Source organism: Pelophylax lessonae (assembly GCF_965119305.1).
Source record: "Pelophylax lessonae genome assembly, chromosome: 9".
In the NCBI taxonomy this organism is placed as follows: domain Eukaryota; kingdom Metazoa; phylum Chordata; class Amphibia; order Anura; family Ranidae; genus Pelophylax; species Pelophylax lessonae.
This window is the reverse complement of record NC_138776.1, coordinates 267,227,978-267,247,520: the sequence shown is the minus strand read 5'-3', so window position 1 is coordinate 267,247,520 and position 19,543 is coordinate 267,227,978. Positions and strand designations below refer to the sequence as shown.

General features: G+C 45.6%; 2 protein-coding genes across 2 annotated transcripts in view; both read right to left on the bottom strand.

Moving 5' to 3' along the window:
• The window catches only part of LOC309562972 (uncharacterized protein), a 581,033-nt gene extending 575,155 nt beyond the window's left edge, over positions 1 to 5,878 (bottom strand). Inside the window, 1 exon segment of the mRNA XM_082267298.1 lies at positions 5,464 to 5,878. Coding sequence (XP_082123424.1) covers positions 5,464 to 5,608 — 145 coding nt within the window. The 5' untranslated portion in view covers positions 5,609 to 5,878.
• Positions 5,879 to 11,529: 5,651 nt separating this feature from the next.
• Positions 11,530 to 19,543, bottom strand: part of LOC309564453 (uncharacterized protein) — a 95,787-nt gene continuing 87,773 nt past the window's right edge. Inside the window, exon 8 of the mRNA XM_082269083.1 lies at positions 11,530 to 12,208. Coding sequence (XP_082125209.1) covers positions 11,855 to 12,208 — 354 coding nt within the window. The 3' untranslated portion in view covers positions 11,530 to 11,854. The remainder of the gene's footprint in view (positions 12,209 to 19,543) is intronic.

Below are 19,543 nucleotides of genomic sequence, written 5' to 3'. Positions count from 1 at the left end.
TTTCTTTATGTTAAATGTGATGTGAAATTAAGGAAGAAAAATGATGAGGAATTACGGGTGGAATGGTTAACGGGAATGAGAATGTAGTTGGTGTTCCAGAAACACGGCCTGACTCCTCACAAGACTGGGCTGTTTGTATTTATGCTGATCCTCTTGTTTAGAGGGACACGGGACATAGAAAAGATGGAGGGGTTTTTCTCTATGTTAGATGTTAAAGTGAGGAAGAAAGATGATCTTGTGGTTGGATATATGGTCAGTGTTCCAGAAACACGGCTTGACTCCTCACAAGACTGGGCTGCTTGTATTCATGACGATCTTCTTGTTTAGAGGAACACGGGCCATAGAAAAGATGGATGGGGGGTTTTCTCTATGTTCGATGTGATGTGAAAGTGAGGAAGAAAGTTGATCTGGTGGTTGGAGATATGGTCAGTGTTCCAGAAACACGGCTTGACTCCTCACAAGACTGGGCTGTTTGTATTCATGCTGATCCTCTTTTTTAGAGGGACACGGGACATAGAAAAGATGGATGGGGGTTCTCTATGTTAGATGTGATGTGAAAGTGAGGAAGAAAGATGATCCTATGGTTGGAGGTGGTGATTGTGATGTGGTTGGAGGTGGTGATGGTGCAGAGGAGGGATTACGGGTGGAATGATAGATGGGCCTATGAACTGATGAACTTATCATTGGAGTCTACTACAGATGTCCTGAGTATTTTGAGAAGGGGGAGGGTTGGCTGTTCCAACAACTACATGACTGTGTAAAAATTAAAATAGAAGACTAAAACTAGATTGCCTTATGTGTAGCGTAAGAAAGAACCAAAATAAAACAATCTTTAATAATAAAAATACAGAGGCATAATGTCATCAGTTAACATACAACGTATTAATGATTTATTTTATAACAAAAAGAGAAACTTTTCTTAATATTTATGCATTGAGCTAAATATTAAATATTACATAAAAAAATCATATTAATCATTTTCAACCAGCAGATGGCACTCTTTGAGCAAATGCAGTTCATAACACAACTACTGCAATTAGATAGCCAGTCCTATAATGTGGTCTGATCTCCTCTGCTCTTCATCAACAATCTTCTCTATGACCACAATGCTTTCTTTTGGAACCTCTACTGAAGAGCAGAGGAGATCAGACTACACCACAGGAGGGACTCAGCCAGCAGTGTTACACCCAGTTTCCTTCCTAGTAGAATAAACCATACAGAACCCTTGTGACCTTCAAAGCCTTTAGTGAACTCTGATTTCCTTATTAAGTGTTTCTTCCATGTTAAAGATAAGAGGAACGCTCAGCCTGGTGTTTTCAGAGGTGTCTATCAAGGTGTACTTGGTGATGTGGTTGAAGGTGGTGATGGTGATGTGGTTGGAGATGGTGATGATGACATTGTTGGGGGCAGTGATGGTGATGTGGTTATGGTGAAGTGGTTGGAGGTGATGATGTGGTTGGAAGTGGTGATGATGACATTGTTGGGGGTAGTGATGGTGATGTGGTTGGAGGTGGTGAAGTGGTTGGAGGTGATGATGTGGTTGGAGGTGGTGATGGTGAAGTGGTTGGAGGTGGTGATGGTGATGAGGTTGGAGGTGATGATGAGGTTGGAGGTGGTGATGGTGTAGTGGTGGGAGGTGATGATTATGACGTGCTTGGGAGTGGTGATCGTGATGTGGTTGGAGGTCGTGATGGGGTTGGAGGTGGTGATGGTGAAGAGGTTGGAGGTGATGATGAGGTTGGAGGTTGTGATGAGGTTGGAGGTGGTGATGTGGTTGGAGGTGGTGATGATGAAGTTGGAGGTGGCGATCGTGATGTGGTTGGAGGTGGTGATGAGGTTGGAGGTGGTGATGTGGTTGGAGGTGATGATTATGACGTGCTTGGGAGTGGCGATCGTGATGTGAATGGAGATGGTGATGTGAATGGAGGTCGTGATGTGGTTGGAGGTGGTGATGAAGTTGGTGATGGTGCACAGAAGGAATTATGGGAGGAATGAAGATGAACAGATGGACTTATCATTGGAGTCTAATACAGACGTCCTGAGATTTAGAGGGAGAGTCGGCTGTTCCAACAAGTGCAAGTTGGTAAAAACAAACCAGTAAGAGTCAGCCAACCAGAACTTTGAAGTTTTTAGTGAATTCTGATTCCCTTATAAAGTGTTTCTTCCATGATAAAGATCAGAGGAACGCTCAGCCACGTGTTTTCTGAGGTGTATATCAAGGTGTGCTTCTTCCCAGTGTGAGGTCTCTGATGTACGGCAAAATATTATCCATGTAGAAGACATTTCCCGCACTCAGGACACTAATTTACCTCAAGGGTTGCGTGAGTTCTCTGATGTTTGTTTAGGGCAGACTTCCGTGAATAACATTTCCCGCACTCAGGGCAAGAATACGGCCTTTCCCCCGTGTGAGATCTCAGATGTACAACAAGGTCTGCTTTCTGTGAATAAAATTTCCCGCACATTGTGCAGGAATACGGCTTCTCTGGCTTTTCCCCCGTGTGGGATTTTTGATGAGTGACAAGTGCTGATTTCCATGCAAAACATTTCCCGCACTCAGAACAGGAATACGCCTTCTCCCCTGAGTGAGACGTCTGATGTCTAGAAAGTCTGTACTTAGCTGCAAAACATTTCCCACACTCAGGGCAGGAATACAGATTCTCCCCGGTGTGAGATTTTTGATGTCTAACAAGGTCTGTTTTTTGCGTATAACTTTTCCCACACTCTGGACAGGCATATGGCTTCTCACCAGTGTGAGTTTGCTGATGCCTGGAAAGACTACACTTTTCTGTAAAACATTTCCCGCACTCTAGGCAGGAATACGGCTTTTCACCCTTGTGAGATCTTTGATGTTTAACAAGGTCTGTTTTATGTTTATAACATTTCCCGCACTCTGGACAGGCATACGGCTTCTCGCCAGTGTGGGATCTCTGATGTCTGTGAAGAAAGCACCTCTCTGAAAAACATTTCCCGCACTCAGGGCAGGAATACGGCTTCTCCCCAGTGTGAGATTTTTTATGTTTAGCAAGGTGTGATTTGTTTGGAAAACCTTTCCCGCACTCGGGGCAGCAAAAAGGCTTCTCCCCCGTGTGAGATCCCTGATTTACAGTAGGTTTCTTTTTAGATTTTTTCCCTCTGTGAAGTCCACCATCTATAGATGAGCGCGTTGTCTTTTCTCCTCCACAATCTCCTGTGATGTCCTCATCTTCCATTTTACAACCTGGAGATAAAGTGAGACGATCCTTTGAGGGTTTCTTCATGGCGTGTCCTGGAAAAAAAAAACAAAAGTGACCAATACATTTGAGACTTGCATAGAACAATTGACCATAGGCCTCGGCTTCTGGTGATATGCAGCACTGGAGGGGGCTTACAGCAGTAGTTCCTCCTGAAAGGTGTGTTTCAGTCTTTACATTACTCCGTACTTTGAATCCCAACAAGACTGGTAATAGTTTTATGTTAACCTTTAGTTATATGTCCCCTCGAAGAAGAGGGACCAACCGACCCTCTATGAAGAAGAGGGACCAACCGACCCTCGATGAAGAAGAGAGACCAACCGACCCTCGATGAAGAAGAGAGACCAACCGACCCTCTATGAAGAAGAGAGACCCACCAACCCTCTATGAAGAAGAGAGACCCACCAACCCTCTATGAAGAAAAGAGACCAACCAACCCTCTGTGAAGAAAAGAGACCAACCAACCCTCTGTGAAGAAGAGAGACCAACCAACCCTCTGTGAAGAAGAGAGACCAACCAACCCTCTATGAAGAAGAGTAACCAACCAACCCTCTATGAAGAAAAGAGACCAACCAACCCTCTATGAAGAAGAGAGACCAACCAACCCTCTATGAAGAAGAGAGACCAACCAACCCTCTGTGAATGGTTGTTTAGCCACTTTAAGTCCAGGCCTATTTCTGACACTTGGTGTTTACAAGCTAAAATTTTTTTTTTCTAGAAAACTACTTATGCCTCGTACACACGTACCGATCGGCCGTCTTTTGTCCAGGGATGTCCTGTCCGCTGAAAAGTGCAAAAGACTGCACACGAATTTTGTCAGCCACAACAGCCGACTGCAGAAGTGATGTCATGTGATGGTTAACTTTCCCTGTGTTTTTTCTTCTCTGAGCATGCCCAGTCTTGCAAATCTGCTGATTGTCGGCCGAATTCTGTACTGACTGAGGAACAATCGGCCGTTCTGGTGTTGGCCAACAAAAATTTTAATGCCTGCACGACAGATTCTGTTCGGCCGAAAATGCAGTGTCGGCTGTTGGAAGCATCATACTAACAAGCCTACAATCGGCCGATCGGTCGTCGGCCGAATATTTATGGCCGACAATCGGTACGTGTGTACGGGGCTTTAGTCTGTCTGTGAGGAGAGAGGAAGATCGTGTTCCCTGCTGCCGGCGGGTCCAGTAAGCAGGGAAAACGATCGGGACGCAGCGGGAGAGGGGGGCACCTTTTCCACCGCACAGTAAGGGTAATCCCAGGGCGAATCCACTGCTGGGACCACCCTTATCTGAAAGAGGACTGCCCGCCGTTTCAAAAATCTGCTGTCATAACCTCGGTATTTAGTGTCAAAGGACCGACATAAATCGTCGGTAAGACGTTGGTGGGTGCAGGCGTCTTTAACAACCAGTGATGTCACCTCGCCCCTTTCACCTACATCCCAAGCCGTGTAAGCAAAGGAGTTGGGGATAGTGGAAAAAAAAATGTGTGGGGTAGGGGTTCCGCCATAATTCACAGCAGGCACTTTAGGTTTGGAATAAATTTTACTGGAACTCCTATGCAAAAATGAGGAAAAAAGCATGAGGTCCCCTCATACCAGAACCTTATCCGTACATGCAACCTGGCAGGCAAGAAAAGGTGGGGAGTGATTGTGCTCCCTTGAACCATATCGGGCCACATGCCCTTAATATTGGGGGAGGTCACCTTGTCAGAGAGGAACCCCTGGCAAAGGAGCATGTCGCCACCTCGATGAGGACAAGGGCCTCTTCCCAACAACCCTGGCCTGGATGTTATGGGGGTCTGCAAGCTGGGGGCTTATCAGAATATGGAATCCACTTTAATAATAAGGGGGCACTCAGAAATTTGCCCCCCCCATGTGGGCCGGCCCCCCCAAGCAGGCCGGCACTTGTTCTCGTCAATATTGGGACAAGGTTCTTTATCAGGGGCCTAATATGGGTCAGGGGGGAAGGAGGAGCACACTTGTCCTTTCCTGGCCAGCCAGGCTATATGCTTGGATTTTTTTTTTTTGGTGAGGACTCCATGCTTTTTCTTTACCTTTACATGGGTTCAACCTTAAAATTTATACCAGATTTGAAGGGCCTGGTATGAATTATGAGGAAATAGCCAGAACTAATTTTTATCATTTGACTCACATTGACATCCCAGGTGTGTCCGGCTCACTACTCTGGACCAATCAGTGTGCAGTAAAAGAGCAGAGATAAGAGAAGAATATATTATGGGTCACCTGTGCTGATCTCTGTAGGAGTGTCCTCCTCTATGAATGTCCTCGTCATTCCAGCCTCCTCCGTATATTGCTGATCATCCCTCACATACGTCTCTTCTACTTCACCCTCAACGTTTATGATTTTCAGAGATAACATCTGTAACATAGAAGTATTTATGATGTGAGATCACATAGAAAATATCATCTTGTAGAGTCCACACATCGTCTCCACATGTCAGAGGGTTCAATCACTTTATGTTCCCGACCCTCAACTCCACCTACCTGATGATGGTGGGGGATGGTGTGACCTTCCTGTGTGGAGTCCCGGGAATACAGAGGACGGGGACATCTCTCTGGTGGGTTTCTGTTATTAGCTGGTCCCATCTCAATGTTTTTGTAGAGGCCTTTGTGTTCTTCAGAAAGCTCCTTCATCACTCCATACTCCTCATCCTCCTCTTTATACTCTTCTTTAACCACAACAATATTATCATCCCCGAGGTTTCCTCTCTAAATATATATAATAAAAGATTAATTGTAACAAACATGCTTGTATTGAAATCTTAACTATCAGTGCTTTTACCTCATCTACAGTACCTGATGATGGTGAGGGATGGTGTGATCTTCCTGTGTGGAATCCAGGGAATACAGAGGACGGGGACATCTCTCTGGTGGGTTCCTGGTATTAGGTGGTTCCATCATATCCTTGTGTCCTTCTGAAAACTCCTCCATCATTCCGTAATCCTCATCCTCCTCTTTATACTCTTCTTTAACATCAATATTATCATCCCTGAGGTTTCCACTCTGAATATACAGTATAATAAAAAATGAATTGTAATAAACATACTTGTATATAAATCATAACAATCAGTCATTCTTCCTCATCTACCTGATGATGGAGGGGGATGGTGTGACCTTCCTGTGTGGAATCCCGGAAATACAGAGGACGGGGACATCTCTCTGGTGGGTTCCCATTACTGGATCCATCTGTAGGAAACACACACACTGACTGAATACATTGTTTCTATGTGTTTATCAGATGATGGGGGGTCTAGGTGGAGCCTCCGTACTGCTCTCTCCTTTAAAATAAAGCCTCCTCTTACCCGGTGATGTGAGGGGCGGCTGATTCTCCATCAAGACGTCTTTGTAGAAGGGGATCTACAGATCCTCAAACATCAATCCATATACCCAAACAGTTTTTGTATTTAGTGGCCATCACTCACCTGTGCTGATGTCTGTAGAAGATTCCTCCTCTTTAACTTTGTCCATCATCCCAACCTCTTCCCTGAGCTGCTGATCACGACTCACATACGTCTCTTCTTCCTCTTTAACCTCATCTTTTATATCTATCAGATTTTCATTCTAAACAAACAAAATAGCGGGGAATGGTTTCTTTAAAATGTGAGCACAAACAACCTTATACCTAAAAGTGGAATATATTTTCATACAGTCAGATCACTTTTACGATCTCGACTTCCATCTTCACCTACCTGATGATGGTGAGGCATGGTGTGACCTTCCTGTGTGGAATCCCGGGAATACAGAGGACGGGGACATCTCTCTGGTGGGTTCCCATTACTGGATCCACCTGTAGGAAACACACACACTGACTGAATACATTGTTTCTATGTGTTTATCAGATGATGGGGGATCTAGGTGGAGCCTCCGTACTGCTCTCTCCTTTACAATAAAGTCTCCTCTTACCCGGTAATGTGAGGGGCGGCTGATTCTCCATCATGACGTCTTTGCAGAGATCCTTATGTCCTTCTAAATACTCCCACTCCTCTATAGAACAGAATGGCCGGTATGTTTTCTTCAGATGTGTCACTTTTCCACTAATAACCTTTTTTACGGGTGTATCATCATCTGCTGGAGATAAAAGACGTCACAGTGATTGTCAGTGAGGTTATTCTTTACCTGTTCCTCCTTATGGAGAAGCAGAAATGATGAATGGAGGAGGATGAGTGAGCTGATTATACCGATCTCCCCCACTGCACTGAACAGACAACTCGGGGTGTGTGCGATTCTGACACCAATCACTAAAAAAAAAAAAAAAAAGACCTCACAGTGACTATAAAGGAAGAGGACGGACATGACGGGGGGTTACTGGGTGTAAATAGAAAATAAGATCTTATTACCTCCTCAGCTGCAACTTCCAGCAATGTCTTCTCGCTACTTCCTTCACCTTTCACCTGGAACTTCTTATTTATACCTGACATCACTTCCTGTCTGTATCTGATATCACTTCCTGTCTGTAACTGACATCACTTCCTGTCTTCCATAGAGATTTCCTGTCTGGGTAGAAATGAGATCACCACCTTGTGGAGCTCAGATGAACTGCAGTCCCGAGAAACGTCTCGTAGTGTGAACACGTCCTTGTGCTGTGTGTATGTACTGTACAGTATATCCTTATAAATGGGGTCATCTCCACTCCCACCAAGGAGGGTAGAATTATATTACTTATCAGGATGATAAGTGGATTGATAGGTGGCTTTTGGCACCTGATTACGAATTTAGTCATTATTTTTTTTTTTACTATGTGGCACTGCTTAGGATAAAAACCTATCTACAAGGGGTGTGGGCAGGTGGGTACAATGTACTCCCAAGGGAGCTGCTGATTACGGGTTCCCCTGGGTCACCATTAGCAACAGTAGAACAGTCTGGCATTTCTCCAAGTGTTTTACCTCAGACAAGGACCAGTCCAGTTTCTTTGGTTTTTATTTTTTATGAGAAACTTGGATAGGAGAGGGGAATGAGTGGGATACTCCTACTGAATAGAACTATGCACAATAGGCAGGGTCGACTTGAAAATGCTGATTAATGCTGAGTAACGCTGAGTTGAGCTAGTCACGGCTAGGCCGCTGCTTCACTTTGCCCTTAGCTGTGAAAAGGATACTTTAAGCTTCCTGAGGTACACTCTATCCTAAGGCAAGCTGTATTCTGAGGTAGACTGTACTGCTGAACGACTTCAGGGCCCTTCCTGGCGCCCCCTTGATCCCGAATCTTCAGGGTTTAACTACTTGGCACCCCCTTTACTGTAACACTCTGGGTGAGCTGGCAACTTAATCCCCTGACTTCTCTGGAGTGGTCCCCCTCTCTTAGGCAGACCCCTCGGTACTCATGATACCATTTTTCCCAAAGTCTTCTGCCCAACAGCTCCACTAGTCATCACACTGGATCCTCTGCAGCTCAGCTCCACACATGGTCCCTAGGCTGACCACCTGGACCACCTTCCACACTCTGCAAGAGCGAAGACAGCCGTCCACCTCCTCCTGGGACTTTGCTCCAGCCAAAAGACACCCCCTCCGGATTTATTCCCAATCCCAGGATGCATTGCAGCAATGCCCGCCCACTGGGGCAGTCATAAACCCTGGTGTGCTATTGGTTAGGTTTCCTCCACTGTCCAACAAGCTCCCTTATTGGATACAGTGGGAAGACTCCCTTAGACCCAATGAATCACATCTGGAAACATTTGACAGGCTACACTAACTGATCAGGCTCTCCTGATAAGCAGAAAGAGCCACCAAATGAGTTTACCTAGCACCTACCTAGGACGGTGCTACACATACATGACCATTGGCTGGGCATCCATTATGTGTAAAAATTTAATTAGAAGACTAAAACTAGATTGCCTTATGTGTAGCGTAAGAAAAGAACCAAAATAAAACAATCTTTAATAATAAAAATACAGAGGCGGTATTGTCATCAGTTAACATACAACGTATTAATGATTTATTTTATAGCAAAAAGAGAAACTTTCTTATTATTTATGCATTGAGCTAAATATTAAATATAACATAAAAAAAATCATATTAATCATTTTCAACCAGCAGATGGCACTCTTCGAGCAAATGCAGTTCATAACACAACTACTGCAATTAGATAGCCAGTCCTATAATGTGGTCTGATCTCCTCTGCTCTTCATCCACAATCTTCTCTATGACCAAAATGCTTTCTTTTGGAACCTCTACTGAAGAGCAGGGGAGATCAGACTACACCACAGGAGGGACTCAGCCAACAGTGTCACACCCAGATTCCTTCCTAGTAGAATAAACCATACAGAACCCTTGTGACCTTCAAAGCCTTTCGTGAATTCTGATTTCCTTATAAAGTGTTTCTTCCATGATAAAGATAAGAGGAAAGCTCAGCCACGTGTTTTCTGAGGTGTCTATCAAGGTGTGCTTGATGGTGATGTGGTTGAAGGTGGTGATGGTGATGTGGTTGGAAGTGGTGATGGTGAAATGGTTGGAGTTGATGATGAGGTTGGAGGTGGTGATGGTGATGTGGTTGGAGGTGGTGCTGTGGTTGGAGGTTGTGATGGTGATGAGGTTGGAGGTGGTGACGATGACATGGTTGGGGGTGGTGAACATGATGTGGTTGGAGGTGGTGATATGGTTGGGGGTAGTTATGTGGTTGGAAGTGGTGATGGTGAAATGGTTGGAGGTGATGAGGTTGGAGGTTGTGATGGTGATGTGGTTGGAGGTGGTGATGGTGCGGAGGAGAAATTATGGGAGGAATGATAGATGGGTCTATGTAATGGATTTTTATATTTCTGCCAACTGTTTGTCATTATGACACCTTTTCCCAGTTTTATGGCTGACATATACTCAATAAACTTGTACTATGTTTTTATTACTGGTTGTGTGGCGCTTCACCCAAAGTCCCAATGGGCAAAACTCTGCAATTGTATGTACAATAGGGATGGAGGTACTTTGCAGGGTACTACCAACCATATTTTGTTTCCTACTGAAGAGCAGGGGAGATCAGACTACACCACAGGAGGGACTCAGCCAGCAGTGTCACACCCAGTTTCCTTCCTATTAGAATAAACCATACAGAACCCTTGTGACCTTCAAAGCTTTTAGTGATCTCTGATTTCCTTATAAAGTGTTTCTTCCATGTTAAAGATCAGAGGAACGCTCAGCCACGTGTTTTCTGAGGTGTCTATCAAGTTGTGCTTGGTGATGTGGTTGAAGGTGGTGATGATGACATGTTTGGGGGTGGTGATCGTGATGTGGTTGGAGGTCATGATGTGGTTGGAGGTGGTGATGTGGTTGGAGGTGGTGATGGTGTAGTGGTTGGAGGTGGTGATGGTGATGTGGTTGGAGGTTGGGATGGTGATGTGGTTGGAGGTTGGGATGGTGACATTGTTGGGGGTGGTGATGATGATGTGGTTGGAGGTTGTGATGGTGAAGTGGTTGGAGGTGATGATGAGGTTGGAGATGGTGGTGTGGTTGGAGGTGGTGATGGGGATGTGGTTGGAGGTGGTGATGGTGAAGTGGATGGAGGTGGAGATGTGGTTGGAGGTGGTGATGGTGAAGTGGTTGGAGGGGGTGATGGTGAAGTGGTTGGAGGTGGTAATGTGGTTGGAGGTGGTGATGGTAATGTGGTTGGAGTTGGTGATGGTGAAGCGGTTAGAGGGGGTGATGGTGAAGTGGTTGGAGGTGGTGATATGGTTGGAGGTGGTGATGTGGTTTGAGGTGGAGATGAGGTTGGAGGTGGTGATGGTGAAGTGGTTGGAGGTGGTGATGTGGTTGGAGGTGGTGATGGTGAAGTGGTTGGAGGTGGTGATGGTGAAGCGGTTGGAGGGGGTGATGGTGAAGTGGTTGGAGGTGGTGATATGGTTGGAGGTGGTTATGTGGTTTGAGGTGGAGATGAGGTTGGAGGTGGTGATGGTGAAGTGGTTGGAGGTGGTGATGGGGAAGTGGTTGGAGGTGGTGATGGGGAAGTGGTTGGAGGTGGTGATGGTGAAGCGGTTGGAGGGGGTGATGGTGAAGAGGTTGGAGGTGGTGATATGGTTGGAGGTGGTGATATGGTTGGAGGTGGTTATGTGGTTTGAGGTGGAGATGAGGTTGGAGGTGGTGATGGTGAAGTGGTTGGAGGTGGTGATGGGGAAGTGGTTGGAGGTGGTGATGGGGAAGTGGTTGGAGGGGGTGATGGGGAAGTGGTTGGAGGGGGTGATGGGGAAGTGGATGGAGGGGGTGATAGGGAAGTGGTTGGAGGTGGTGATGGTGAAGTGGTTGGAGGTGGTGATGGGGAAGTGGTTGGAGATGATGATGAGGTTGGAGGTGCTGATGGTGCGGAGGAGGAATTATAGATGGGTTCATGAACTGATGGACTTATCATTGGAGTCTACTACAGACGTCCTGAGATTTATGAGAAGGGGGAGAGTCGGCTGTTCCAACAAGTGCAAGCTGGTAAAAATAAACCAGTAAGAGTCAGCCAACCAGAACTTTGAAGTCTTTAGTGATTTCTAAGTTTCCTTGTAAAGTGTTTCTTCCATGATAAAGATCAGAGGAGCGCTCAGCCACGTGTTTTCTGAGGTGTATATCAAGGTGTGCTCCACCCCAGTGTGAGATCTCTGATGTATGGCAAAATATGATCCATATAGAAGACATTTCCCACACTAAGGACGCTAATTCAATTCAAGGGTTGTGTGGGTTCTCTGATGTCTGGTAAGACACGACTTCCATGCAAAACATTTCCCGCACTCAGGACAGGAATACGCCTTCTCCTCTGAGTGAGATGTCTGATGTCTCGAAAGTCTGGACTTATCTGAAAAACATTTCCCACACTCAGGGCAGGGATACAGATTCTCCCCCGTGTGAGATCTTTGATGTTTAACAAGGTCTGTTTTTTGCGTATAACTTTTCCCACACTCTGGACAGGTATATGGCTTCTCACCAGTGTGAGATCGCTGATGCCTGGAAAGACTACCCTTTTCTGCAAAACATTTCCCACACTCAAGGCAGGAATACGGCTTCTCACCCTTGTGAGATCTTTGATGTTTAACAAGGTCTGTTTTATGTTTATAACATTTCCCGCACTCTGGACAGGCATACGGCTTCTCGCCAGTGTGAGATTTCTGATGTCTTTGAAGAGTGCACTTCTCTGAAAAACATTTCCCACACTCAGGGCAGGAATACCGCTTCTCCCCAGTGTGAGATCTTTGATGTTTAGCAAGGTCTGATTTATTTGAGAAACCTTTCCCGCACTCGAGGCAGCAAAAAGGCTTCTCCCCACTGTGAGATCTTTGATGTATGACAAGTACCGATTTATGTGTATAACATTTCCCGCACTCAGGGCAGGGATACGGCTTCTCACCCGTGTGAGACTTCTGATGTGTGTAAAGATGGTACTTCTGTGAAAAACATTTCCCACACGTAGGGCAGGAATACGGCTTCTCGCCCGTGTGTACTCTGAGATGTGTGGAAAGATGGTACTTTTGGGAAAAACATTTCCCGCATGTAGGGCAGGAATATGGCTTCTCCCCAGTGTGAGATCCCTGATTTACAGTAGGTTTTGTTTTAGATTTTTTCCCTCTGTGAAGTCCACCATCTATAGATGATCTCATTGGCTTTTCTCCGGCACAATCTCCTGTGATGTCCTCATCTTCCATTTTACAACCTGGAGATAATGTGAGACGATCCTTTGAGGGTTTCTTCATGGTGGGTCCTGGAAAAATACCAAAAATGACCAATAGATTTAGGACCTGCATTGACCAAGTGACCATAGGCCTAGGCTTCAGGGGATATGAAGCACTGGAGGGAACTTACAGCAGTATTTCCTCCTGAAAGGTGTGTTTCAGTCTTTACCTTACTCCTTACTTTGCATCCCAACAAGAATGGTAATAGTTTTATGTTAACCTTTAGTTATAAGTCTCCTCGAAGAAGAGGTACCAACCCCAACCCTCTATGAAGAAGAGGGATCAACCAACCCTCTACGAAGAAGAGGGATCAACCAACCCTCTACGAAGAAGAAGGATCAACCAACCCTCTACGAAGAAGAGGGATCAACCAACCCTCTACGAAGAAGAGGGATTAACCAACCCTCTACAAAGAAGAGGGATTAACCAACCCTCTACGAAGAAGAGGGATCAACCAACCCCTCTATGAAGAAGAGGGACCAACCATCCCTCTATGAATGGTTGTTTAAGACATTGGTGGGTGCAGGCACCACCACGTCCTTAACAACCAGTGATGTCATCTGGCCCCTTTCACCTACATCCCAAGCTGTGTAAGCAAAGGACTTGTGGATAGTTGAAAAAAACAAATGTGGGGGGATCCCCCATAATTCACAGCAGGCACTTTAGGTTTGGTAAAAATTTTACAGGGAACCCCATGCAAAAATTAGGAAAAAAGCATGGGGTCCCCTCATACCAGAACCTTATACGTACATGCAACCTGGCAGGCAAGACAAGGTGGGGAGTGATTGTGCTCCCTTGAACCATATCAGGCCACTTGCCCTTAATATTGGGGGGAGGTCACCTTGTCAGAGAGGAACCCCTGGCAAAGGAGCATGTCACCACCATGATGAGGGCAAGGGTCTCTTCTCCACAACCCTGGCCTGGATGTTATGGGGGTCTGCAAGCTGGGGGCTTATCAGAATATGGAATCTACTTAATATTGGGGGTAGGTCAGCTTGTCAGAGAGGAACCCCTGGCAAAGGAGCACGTCGCCACCTTGATGAGGGCAAGGGCCTCTTCCCAACAACCCTGGCCTGGATGTTATGGGGGTCTGAAAGCTGGGGGCTTATCAGAATATGGAATCTACTTAATATTGGGGGTAGGTCAGCTTGTCAGAGAGGAACCCCTGGCAAAGGAGCATGTCGCCACCTTGCCAACAACCCAGGCCTGGATGTTATGGGGTCTGCAAGTTGGGGGCTTATCAGAATATGGAATCTACTTAATATTGGGGGGAGGTCACCTTGTCAGAGAGGAACCCCTGTCAAAGGAGCATGTTGCCATCTTGATGAGGACAAGGGCCTCATCCCAACAACCCTGGCCTGGATGTTATAGGGGTCTGCAAGCTGGGGGCTTATCAGAATATGGAATCTACTTAAAATTGGGGGAAGGTCACTTTGTCAGAGAGGAACCCCTGGCAAAGGAGCATGTTGTCATCTTGATGAGGATAAGGGCCTCTTCCCCACAACCCTGGCCTGGATGTTATGGGGGTCTGCAAGCTGGGGGCTTATCAGAATATGGAATCCACTTAATATTGGGGGAAATCACCTTGTCAGAGAGGAACCCCTGGCAAAGGAGCATGTCGCCACCGTGAGGAGGGCAAGGGCCTCTTCCCAACAACCCTGGCCTGGATGTTATGGGAGTCTGAAAGCTGGGGGCTTATCAGAATATGGAATCTACTTTAACAATAAGGAGGCACTCAGATATTTGTCCCCCCCCATTTGAATGTTTGAGTAAATGGGGGTATCTAAGGTGACATCATTGAATATATTTAAACATGACCATATTTGGTAATTGACGCCACTGGAATTCCAATGACGTCACTGACCTAATATGGTCAATGATGTCACCTAGGAGACTCCACCCCCTTATTTATATCAGCTGTCATCCGCCTGAGCTCTCAGACGCAGATAAGCAGTGTTTGGCGTGAGATCGTGTTAGCGTTTTTTTTTTGTCTTTCGAAGGGTCAGAGAGCATTGTTAATTACCTAGATCTACGATGATTGGCGGTGGATGGTAAGACTATGTATGAATTATTCACACATGCCCATATGGAAGCTGGTTTCTAGGGACCCCTTTATTTTAAAGGGGGCTTCCAGATTCCAATAAGCACTCCCCCCCCCTGCAGATACACATAACAAGCGGGTCGGGGTTGTGGAGAGGAGGCACTTGCTCTCATTATCAATATTGGGACAAGGTTCTTTATCAGGGACCTGGTATGGTTCAGGGGGGAGAGTGGAGCACATGTCCTCTCCTTTCCTGGCCAGCAAGGCCATATGCTTGGATTTTTTTTTTTTTTTTGGTGGGGACTCCGTGCTTTTTTTCTTGATCTTTACATGGGTTCCACCTTAAAATTTATACCAGACTTGAAGGGCCTGGTATGAATTATGAGGGAATCCCCACATTTTATTGCTTTAGTATATATCTCCCAGGGCGTTGCCCAGGCCTCCAATGCCATTTCTTTAAAAATTGCCTAGAAAATAGCCAGAACTAATTTTTATCATTTGACTCACATTGACATCCCAGGCGTGTCCAACTCACTACTCTGGACCAATCAGTGAGCAGTAACAGAGAAGAGATAGGAGAAGAATATGTTATGGCTCACCTGTGCTGATCTCTGTAGGAGTGTCCTCCTCTATGAATGTCCTCATCATTCCAGCCTCCTCCGTATATTGCTGATCATCCGACACATACGTCTCTTCTTCTTCACCCTCAACTTTTATGATATTCAGAGATAACATCTGTAACATAGAAGTATTTATGATGTGAGATCACATAGAAAATATCATCTTGTAGAATCCACACATCGTCTCCACATGTCAGAGTGTTCAATCACTTTATGTTCCCGACCCTAAACTCCACCTACCTGATGATGGTGAGGGATGGTGTGACCTTCCTGTGTGGAATCCCGGGAATACAGACGACGGGGACATCTCTCTGGTGGGTTTCTGTTATTAGCTGGTCCCATCACAATGTTTTTGTAGAGGTCTTTGTGTCCTTCAGAAAGCTCCTTCATCACACCATACTCCTCATCCTCCTCTTTATACTCTTCTTTAACCACAATATTATCATCCCCGAGGTTTCCACTCTAAATATATATTAAGCATTAATTGTAACAAACACGCTTGTGTTGAAATCTTAACTATCAGTGATTGTTCCTCATCTACCTGATGATGGTGGGGGATGGTGTGACCTTCCTGTGTAGAATCCCGGGAATACAGAGGATGGGGACATCTCTCTGGTGGGATCCCATTAATGGATCCATCTGTAGGAAACACACACACTGACTGAATACATTGTTTCTATGTGTTTATCAGATGATGGGGGATCTAGGTGGATCCTCCGTACTGCTCTCTCCTTTACAATAAAGTCTCCTCTTACCCGGTGATGTGAGGGGCGGCTGATTCTCCATCATGACGTCCTTGTAGAGATCCTTGTGTCCTTCTAAATACTCCCACTCTTCTATAGAACAGAATGGCAGGTATGTTTTCTTCACTTTTCCACTAATGACCTTTTACGTGAGTATTATCATCTGCTGGAGATAAAAGAGGTCACAGTGAATATGGAGGAAGAGGACGGACATGACGACGGGGGATTACTGGGTGTAAATTGAAAAATAAGATCTTATTACCTCCTGTGCTGCTAGTTCCAGCAATGTCTCCTCTCTAATTCCTCTCACCTCACCTCTCACCCGGATCTTCCTATTTATACCTGAAATCACTTCCTGTCTTCCATAGAGACTTCCTGTCTGGGATGAAGTGAGATCACCACCTTGTGGAGCTCAGAGGATCTGCACAGAAACATTTCATAGAGTGAACACGGCCTTGTGCTGTGTGTGTATGTACTGTATATCCGTATAGATGGGGTCATCTCCACACCCACCAAGGAGGGTAGAATTATATTACTTATCAGGATGATAAGTGGATTGACAGGTGGATTTTGGCACCTTGCAGCTAAACTGATTACGGATTTAGTCATTATTAATTTTCTTACTATGTGGCACTGCTTAGGATAAAAACCTATCTACAAGGGCTGTGGGTACAATGTACCATACATGGTGCCAAAGTCCATGGTTTTGGGTAGGAGTACATGCTTTGATCTGCTCGGTGACAATCATAAACATTGGTATAAACCCCAAAGCTGCCCTTCTATCGAAGGTGTTCCACAGAATACAATGCTCCTTGCAATAAGGGCAGTAAATCTTGTCTGTATCAGTACAGTCATCCAGAAATCTTGTAATTAGGCTGTGAAACTTCATTTTTCTACTGTTCTGACTCAACTACAAGGCCATAATTATTGAGACGCCTGCCTTTACACGCACATGAACTTTATTGGCACCCCAGTCTTAGTCTGTAGAGCAGAGACTGCGAGCCAGTGCCTGACCACACAAATGCGCTTCTGGGAGAATGGTCAAACATTCCCATTGACAGGGGTGGACTGACAACTCATGGGGCCCCTGGGCAATCAGAGATCATGGGGCCCCCTGTGTCCACACTCAAGCCACACAAAGCCCCACGTACAAATTGCAGGTCAGCCACATAGAGTGGGCATTTAAATATCTACCACAGCATAGCCTGCATGGAAGTTCCTGGCTTCTTTCTGTAGTGTGTAGCCTCTCATGGGGCCCCCTACTGACCCTGAACCCTCGGGCAGTGCCCTAATCCCCGAATGGTCAGTCCGCCCCTGCCCATAGAAACACTCCTAAACCTTGTGGACAGCCTTCCCAGAAGAGTTGAAGCTGTTATAGCTGCAAAGGGTGGGCCAACTCAATATTGAACCCTACGGACTAAGACTAGGATGCCATTAAAGTTCATGTGTGTGTAAAGGCCGGCGTCCCAATACTTTTGACAATATAGTGTACAGGGCTTACACGACCTGGTGATCTATTTATCCCTTGCATCAATTTAGACAGTTTAACTCGATTAATAAACTCACATGTTGAGGAGACAGACGATGAAGCCTTTCGAATGGTCTGTCTAATGAAGGATACTCATAGGTAGAACAATTTTGACGTTGTAAGCCACATGGAAAGATGTCTACAGCATGACAGAATACAGTGGAATGATTCCAGAGAGAAGGAAAGGGAGGGGATATGCAAAAGTACGGTGAGAAAAAGAGTTCAGTTTAGACAGGGGCAGACAGATTAAAGACACAGAGCAATGATAAACCAAGTTATGGACACAGAGAAACAATAATAAATCACATAGTGTAACACAACATCAACCTTATATGGGGAGTATTTTTATCCTTGGGGGAAATCTAAATATGTTATCCTGGCTCACCCCGTGTCAGCACACCATGGGTAAATCCTCAGTAGGTAACCCCCAGGACCACCTCCAATAGCTAGAATAAAAGACCCTTCCTCCTGATCCACGGGGGTTCTCATTTTTCTGGTCGCTCCAGGCCACCTGCCAAAGGTTTCCAGATCGGATGCATGTGCTTTTTCTGTGGTCCCTCTCTCATGCAATGATCTTTGTTTATAGATGAGCACACCTCAGAGGTCAGAGGCACGAAGATCTTAAGGGGGGCACCGTAGGACAAAATTTGTGTTTTTGGCATCTTGGTGGGAAGACTTTCAGAGCTGGCAACTCTGTCCTGCAGGGAGCCTTACTGTGTGATCCTTCCACAAAAATCCATTCTCTGACCTGCTCCAAGTCTGAGGCCTAAGGTCACATCTAGCTGCCATGAAAATTTGGAAGCAATCTTCCCAAGTTTTGATCAAGCAACTTCGTCTTCTTAAACTTTAGCACGCTGGATCTGGTGAGCTTGCTATCCATATATTGGAAGAGATCTGCTCCTATCAGGAAGGTGGATAACCCATGGGGGTCAAAAAGGGTGAGGCTGTGACTTTGAGAATTATCTCTTCCTGGGTATCAAATGTCACCCCCTAGGCTACAAGAAAAAAGGTCTTGCTCCCCCTGGAAGTTATACGTGCTCATTCGACGAGAGGGGTGGGCAGCATACGTTAAGGTTTCCGCTAGAGGACATCTGTAGAATGCCTATTTGGAGTTCCGGCACTACCTTTGCATGCTTCTATAGCTTGGAAATTCAGGCTACAGCATCCCCCAAAATTCAGGACAGCGGTGGTCTCGGCAGTCTTACAAGAAAAATATTTTTCCCTTATTAGGCAGCATATCCTGGTTGGATGTCCTTGTTTTCCCGCCTGTTTTTTCTAATTGCTAGTAATTCCCATGGTGTGCTGACGTGAGGTGAGCCAGGAATACGGAAAATGATTGTCTTACCACGATTTTCCTTTACTGACATATTCTCACATCAGCACATCTCTTCCCTCCCTGGTGGCCTGTAGCTATCTAGCTAAGGAACACCGGGGATCAGGAGGGAGGGTCTTTTATTCTAGCTAATTGAGGGGGGTTACCTACGGAGGATTAACCCATGGTGTGTTGATGTGAGGATACCCCAGGAAAGGAAAATTATGGGAGGTATGGGGCAACAATTTTCCGTAATCCCTATAGGATGTATTAAATCCCCTGGTGTGAATATTATTATTTACAATGTTAATCTTTGATGTACCTTCATTTTAATTGTTTGGCATTTGTTAATCACTTGCCGCCAAATCATGTACCTGGTACGTCATTTGACTTCAAGAGGTTGTACCGGGATGATATGCAGTTGCAGGCATCAC